General features: G+C 33.0%; 1 protein-coding gene across 2 annotated transcripts; it reads left to right on the top strand.

Moving 5' to 3' along the window:
• The first annotated feature begins 518 nt into the window (after positions 1 to 518).
• On the top strand, positions 519 to 6,714 carry TOP6B (topoisomerase 6 subunit B). 2 transcript variants are annotated; one of them, XM_079026156.1, is made up of 20 exons: positions 519 to 852; positions 933 to 985; positions 1,295 to 1,392; positions 1,504 to 1,609; positions 2,091 to 2,228; positions 2,358 to 2,409; positions 2,552 to 2,616; positions 2,739 to 2,845; positions 2,967 to 3,069; positions 3,169 to 3,254; positions 3,360 to 3,556; positions 3,653 to 3,768; positions 3,924 to 4,009; positions 4,104 to 4,176; positions 4,276 to 4,367; positions 4,467 to 4,605; positions 4,691 to 4,785; positions 4,877 to 5,063; positions 5,156 to 5,308; positions 6,509 to 6,714. In XM_079026156.1, exons 1-19 carry the CDS (start codon positions 756 to 758, stop codon positions 5,300 to 5,302), a joined length of 2,037 nt encoding a protein of 678 aa, XP_078882282.1. In that variant the 5' UTR covers positions 519 to 755; the 3' UTR covers positions 5,303 to 5,308; positions 6,509 to 6,714. The 2 variants fall into 2 exon arrangements, with proteins under 2 accessions (XP_078882282.1, XP_078882281.1); XM_079026155.1 differs by lacking the exon at positions 6,509 to 6,714 and having other exon boundaries at positions 520 to 852; positions 5,156 to 5,460.
• Positions 6,715 to 7,491: the final 777 nt, after the last annotated feature.

Below are 7,491 nucleotides of genomic sequence, written 5' to 3'. Positions count from 1 at the left end.
ATTTCATTTTCCAGTCTTGCTGTCCCAATTCCTTTAGCAGGAATCCATTTCCATCGGGAATGATGAAATGATTTCCATGAGGTTGATCTTTGAGTTCATGAAGAATTTCATGGTCATTTGTTATATGTTCAGTGGCTCCATTGCCCACTACCCAAAGATTGCTGTGTTTTGTCTTACCAATCATGTTCACGGTGGACAACTTGGTGTCTGAGGCATGACAACAAATATTAAAAAAGTGCTTGACTAATTCCGCATATTGCTCACTAGTGAGACCAGGTATAGGACTAGATTTCCAATAGCTTCAAATCTATCAAAATAATGTAATCGGCACAGAAAAGATAGTTCTAATGACTTATTAAGCAGGAAAAAAAAAATTAGTGACCAATCTAAAACAAACCCCAAACTTGGTGTATTGTCCATTTCCTAATTGACGACCAAAATCCGAACCTTGGCCGAGACCGAACCATGCGCAAAAAAAGAGTTTGGCTAGCGACCAATACGGACAAACCCTAAACATAATTATGCTACTGTAACAGTGTATTCTTTTTCCAATTGAGGGCCAAATTCGAACCTTCAGTCGAGACCTGAGGAGACTAGTAACTAGTTCTTAGCTCGGTTTTTGTTCACCTTTAGCCGTGCGGGTGCGTAACACTGTCACAGCCTTATTAACTCGCGAGCGAAATGTTTCCAGTACAGACGAAAACACTTCCCGCCTCTAGAAACCCCTAATTTTGACTGATCAGAGAATTTCTCCGATGGACTCCGGAGAGAGCAGTGATGAAAGTCCTGTAGTAACTAAGAAAGGCAAATCGAAAACTCCTCGGAAACCTAAAGCTAGTGTTCTTAAACAAAGTTAGTATCTCCCTCGTCCAAATTTCAATAACACGAGATCTCGTTGATTGTAGTTTAATTTCTACTTTTGGTTCTTTCAGAATCTCCTGCCGAGTTCTTTGCGGAGAATAAGAACATTGCTGGGTTTGACAACGTGAGTTCTATTCGTAACTCTGTATATGTTTATTTTTGTCATGAATGTTCAGTTTAACTTCATTTGGTATGAAAAATTTACGACATTCTTTGAATTATACCATTTTATGCTCAAATGGAGTTGCCATGATTTCCTATTGGCTGAAAATATGGAAATTATAAAACATCAAACGCAATTACATTACTTTTGCAGTTGGCCTAGGGTTGTTATGTATGAATTTGTTGATACGGGGGAATATGTTGACAAACGTGTTTTTTTTTTTGTGTTCTATTTCGTATGAAAATTAAATTTTGTTTGAGTGAATATCAGCCTGGGAAATCCCTTTACACTACAGTGAGAGAACTTGTTGAAAATGCACTTGATTCTGCAGAGTCCATTGCAGAGCTTCCATTAGTTGAAGTAACAATGTAAGTGAACATGTCTGTAAATATAGTAGTATTATTATGTATCTTGTTTCATGCTCTTAACACATAACCATGTACTGTAGTTCTATTTATCATATTGTTTTGGTATCACAGTGAGGAGATTAACAGAAGCAAATTCAATTCCATGATTGGTCTTATTGATCGGGAGCGAATTGATGAGGCACTATATGGTGATTTTGAGACAGTCAAGGCCCGTGAGGTTTGTACTCTCTTTGTGTAAGTTTTCAACAGTTAATTGGTTGATGAGTTGATGCATATATATAGAGGGAAAATTACATTTTTAAGCCACTATATGGATCCAAGAGATCATTCAAACTTTTCTTTCCATTAGTTTTAGTGGTGGTTTTATTCGACTCATCTTTGTCTTAAAAACTGGAGTGTAAATGATGAGACCATTTCATGAGGGCAAGCCTCAAAAATAAGAAAGAAATGGATAATCCTAAACTTCTTCCTTTCATGACTACTTAAAGCATACACATAAATAGTAATTACTATCATATTAAATTGAAAGTTATATAATTAGTTCATGAGAATCATATATACACATTAGTGAATAACCTTGAAGAACTCAAATTCATAAGGTTTTTACAGTTGGAAGTTGTTGTCTGTCTCAACCTACTTTCTATTTAAAGTTTTACTCATGTTCTTCCTCCTTTCCCTGCTTCTTGTTCTACTATCAGAAACGGCTTGCCAAAGAAGCTCGTTTCCAAGAAGTTCAGGCCAAAAATTCAGCCCTTGGTAAGAAAGTTAAAGAACCAACTGCTGCAAAGGGCATGAAGGGTCGAGGTGAGGCCTCATTTTACAGGGTGACTTGTAAGGTGTGAACATATTTCCATTTCAAACCTTGTATTATTGTCTTTACTCATATTTGTAGTAATTTCATCTTTCATCCATACATTATTTGCTTGTTTCAGATTTGACAGCCTACATTATGAATTTTTATGTAGGATAATGGAAGAGGAATGCCTCATGATGATATCCCAAATATGTTTGGACGAGGTTTATTTATCTAATCTCCTACTGATTGATACATTGAATACATTCAATAATTGTACTTATGCAAGATATGTTTCTCAACATTACATGCTGGGATTTCTGTATCATTGTCATGTTACTTTTCTAATATAGAAACATCATGCAGTTTTATCTGGGACAAAGTATGGGTTGAAGCAAACACGTGGAAAATTCGGACTTGGTGCAAAAATGGTATGTTAAAATCTTTATTTGTTTTTTTTTTCAGGGTATTTCAATTTCGTCCTTTCCCTTCTTCTTCTGGTGATAATATGAATATATGTCATGTATGTTAAATCTATATTTGTTTCTCGCAGGCATTAATTTGGTCAAAGATGAGTACAGGACTACCTATAGAGATATCCTCATCAATGAAGAATCAAAATTACACTACATTCTGCAGGCTGGATATAGACATTCATAGGTATTATTATTCTTGCATAGGGTTCACTACTGTTCATAAAAAGACACATAATAACTTTTTTACATGTGTAACTCTTTGTTGGTGCCCTAATGTTTTGGATCTATTATTCTTCCATGATCAGAAACATTCCCCATATCCATTTACACGAGAAGAGAGATGACAAAGATCAATGGCATGGAGCTGAGATCCAAGTTGTAATCGAGGGAAACTGGACAACATATCGTGTATGTATTCTGATGTATCACTTTGTGATTCTATTCAAGTTTTAGCATATGTAGTTATTATCTCTTAATCCAACACTTTTTTTAAAAAAATACTTGCAGTCCAAGATATTGCATTATATGCGTCAAATGGCTGTTATTACTCCATATGCCCAATTCATGTTTCGATTTGTCGCAGACACACCAGAGTATATATGAAAACACAATTTGACATTCTTATAATCTTAAAATTGTTTTATGGGTGGGTATCATGTTGTTTATTGATGTTGTTTTTCTTTTTCCAACTTTTAAAGTAAAAACGTGAGCATAAGGTTTGCAAGAAGGACAGATGTAATGCCTGCAGTTCCTCTTGAAACAAAGTACCACCCATCAGCTGTGGATTTGCTTCTGATCAAACGCCTGATTGGTGAAACTTCAAAGCAGAATCTTTTGCAATTTCTTCAGCATGAATTTGTTAACATTGGGAAGGCACATGCTGAACGATTAATCGGTATATAAAAAAATCTCACTAAACAAACACTTCCACTTTGGTTGCTGCTTGTTAATATGTTTCTGAAAGTAGTTTTATTATCATGTTATGTTACAGGGGAAATGGGTCCTGATTTCAGCTCCAAAACACAAGTCAACTCATTGACTTCACAACAGATTGTCCGCATGCATCAGTTGTTTCGACAAGCCAAGTTTGATGATCCTAGTGGTGATGTAAGATGCCCTTTATCTATTAATCAATTAAAGCCCCTTCCTTTAACAATCAAGTTAATCAACATATTGATAGATCTGTATTGTTTTATTATTATTATTATTATTTTTTTATGTTCTGAGTAAATTTGTTGAAAAATAACAATGCTTCTTTATAGTGTCTTAGTCCTGCAGGAGAGTACAACCTTCGCCTGGGTATAATAAAGGAACTGCAGCCAGAAATGGTTGCAACATATACTGCAAGGTTATATTCATATCTGAAATAAATGTATTAAAATGTTTAAATTAGTAGTATGAGATTGAACACATTTGTAACTAGTGTGTTCAAATTATTGCAGTGCTCAAGTATTTGAAGGACACCCGTTCATTGTAGAAGCTGGAGTTAGTCTGGGAGGAAAAGATGTCAAGCAAGTAAGTTTATGTAATAAGTAGGTCATATTTAACACATTAACTAATTACAAAATTTAAAAAGTACTAAAAGATTTTGACAAATATCGTTCAAAATTTTAGGGTTTAAACATCTTCCGGTTTGCAAATCGTATTCCACTGCTGTTTGAGCAAGGTGCTGATGTTGTCACAAGAACTGCCATGAAGAGAATCAAGTAAGACTTTTGTATATATATATATATATATATATATATTAATGTTTCTGCTTCACTTTAATTTGAAGCAGTTTTCTTATATATGTTATTGTTGTCCAGTTGGAATAGTTACAAAATTAATCAGACACAGGATAAGATCGGGGTTTTTGTTAGCATTGTAAGCACAAAAATTCCTTTCAAAGGGACTGGAAAGGAATATATTGGAGATGACATAAGCGAGATTGCTAATGCTGTCAAGGTAGGTTTATATTTTATCACTTCCATTCTCAATATATTCTTTTTTTTTTTTAGGCTAACAATGTCTTAACTCTTATGCTTTTCAGACTTCTCTTAAACAATGCTGCGTCCAGCTAAAGTCAAAAATAGTGAAGAAAATTCAGGCTCGTGAGCAGCAAGAGAGAAAAAGAAATTTAAGCAGGTAATCTTTTATGCCTGAAAGTTACTTTTTTGTTTTTTCTAATTACTTTTAAATTATTGAGCTGGTTTTTAATTATATATATTGGTTGTAGGTACATTAATGATGCTACGGGTGCTATATATGGAATACTGAAGGAGGCATCACAGTTGCATGGAAATGCAAATAAGAAGAAACGCACAGAGTTAAAGGATGAAGATGCTCAACTTCTTCAGAAGGTCTCAGATCGTGTGATAACAAAAGAGATCCTAAGTGAAAAGCTTGCTCAGCATGTCGAACAAGTAAACATACGTTTTATTAAAGTTTTTGGTTAAATATTTATTTATAAAGATATTGATTTTTGTTGATAACATAACATAACATAATGTTGTAGGTGGATTATGAGATGGCAATGGAGTATGCGACACAAAGTGGAGTGAGGGAAGAACCGAGAGAAAATATATTCTTACAAGCACTTGAGCCTCAAAACAACTTCATAGACTTCCAGACACCTGTCTTTGTCTTCAGGCTCTTTCACTAGGACCAGGTATTCAATCAATCCATATAAATTAATTTGGAGTATTCTTATTTTCTTCACATTGTTGTATTGTATTAAATAAGAAACTAACAAAGCTTGAATATAGATTATTTGATGGGATTTATCATTTATATATCCATCCGGCTTATTGTTATTTCAAATTTCATTTTTTTTCTTTTCGTATGGGAGGCTTTCAGCAGAGACCAAAAGTTAAGATAGTGTTTTTCTAGATTATTGGTCTATATAATAGATTGTCTTTCCTTTTTAATATACATTTGCCAATTTGCTTATGTCTGTATAATGCGATACACAATGCTGGTGAGTGCTGAGTGCTAATGCCCAATATGGTGATCTTATATAAGGTGTTGGATGCTTCTTTGCTTTATTGCACCGAATTGAGCGAGGCCTGAATTTGAACCAAAGACCTAGCTAGCGGCAATATAAATACGAGCCATATAATCTCCTACAAAGGAACTATGCACATCGTTTCCAACATTGACCAACATTATTTAATCCAAAAAATACAAGTGTTATGATCATAATTCATAACTAATCACTTCTAAAAGTGACTTTTCTTCTACCATTTCTACCAACTCAATTTTGTCCAGCTATATTATTTTATCAAATTAATTGAATTAGCACAAATTAACACTCGGTTTGGGTTAGGCCCAGTTTAGTTAATATTGGGCCGCCAAACCAATTGTACCTGTACCTGATCTTGAAAATTGAATTTGAAAGCACAGTAAAGGCCCACACTTTTATTATGGCTAAACATCCACTGCAAATTGCCGATTGTTCACCAATTATTCACTGGATCAAGATAAATCTCAAAATCAAAGAGAGAGCCAGCCGAAAGAATAGTAGATTCAACATATCATTATTTTATATGAATAATTGAATATTTCGATAAACATGAACAAATGTAAGAGGATATCTGAATTCTCATTAGCTGAACTTTAATTTAGAGACCAATTAGACCTCGTCGCTCTTAAGGTAGGTTGTAACTTGACCTTGTACGAGTTTTAGTTATTGGAAATGATTACCCTACGTTTCTAAAGATATAACACCCATATGACCTTAAGGACTATGTTTAATTAATTAAATTAACTACAATCAACCCAAATCAGCTTAATATATATTTAGATTATGGTATTATAAAGTTGTAATGAATTAATTCTGATTTATGTAAATAAGTAATATGTGTTGCAGATGTTGAATCCTTCAAATGGAATTTGGCCATTCACAGTAACAACTATTCTCATGTCACTCATTTTGAAGGGTACATTGGATTTGATCTCCATATCTTCTGTTGTTGCTGCACAACCATCATGACCTGGTCAATGTCAGCAAGTCAAGCAGTAAAGCAGCTCATTTTTGGGAAAAATACTAGAAATGTAAATAAAGAAATATTGGACAAATAAAAGAAAATCATCAGTAGATGCTAGATATAATAATTTTCTTGATTAATATATGCTAAAATTAGGCACACCTTAATCAAGCAACAATTCACAATCCTCTCTAATAAATGAAGGTTTTTGTTGCCACTTGTCACACTCTCATACATTATGCCACATGTCATTTTGTCATAATTTTGAGATATTTATTTTCCACTTGTCATTTACTTCATTTATCATTATTGAATATATACCATTAATTTAGTTTCTATACATTAAACATATCATAATTACTATATTAGTTTCATATTTTAAATTTCAAAATTCAAACTTCAATTTCAATTTTAAATAAATTTACAATTGAAATTTTCATATTTAAAATTTTGTTATAATTAACACATTTAATACGTGGGTCTATAACTAAACACGTAATTAAATTTAATTTTTTCATTTTTTTTAATTTATACTTATTTCAAATTTCAAATTCAAATAAAACTTTCTGTTTAATCATTTGTGTTTAACATTTTGTTTTAATCAACCCGTATATTATACGGGTATCACAACTAGTAAATAATAGTAAATAATATGTGTGACTATATGTGTGTGAGTGTGAGGGTGAGAGAGAAGATAAACAGCATTCAAAATGCAAATAGAGAAGGTACGTAATTATAGGTAGCTCCCTTAAACTAACTACACCTAACTTGAAGCAAACATAATCTAATTTTGTAACTGTTTTACTGTATAAGGTCGCAAGTCATTATAATATTTTAATTTAGAAAAAAAAAACAAATCTTTTGT

Source organism: Lactuca serriola, chromosome 2 (genome assembly GCF_051521515.1).
Source record: "Lactuca serriola cultivar US96UC23 chromosome 2, Lser_US96UC23_V15, whole genome shotgun sequence".
In the NCBI taxonomy this organism is placed as follows: domain Eukaryota; kingdom Viridiplantae; phylum Streptophyta; class Magnoliopsida; order Asterales; family Asteraceae; genus Lactuca; species Lactuca serriola.
This window is presented reverse-complemented; position numbering and strand designations above follow the sequence as displayed.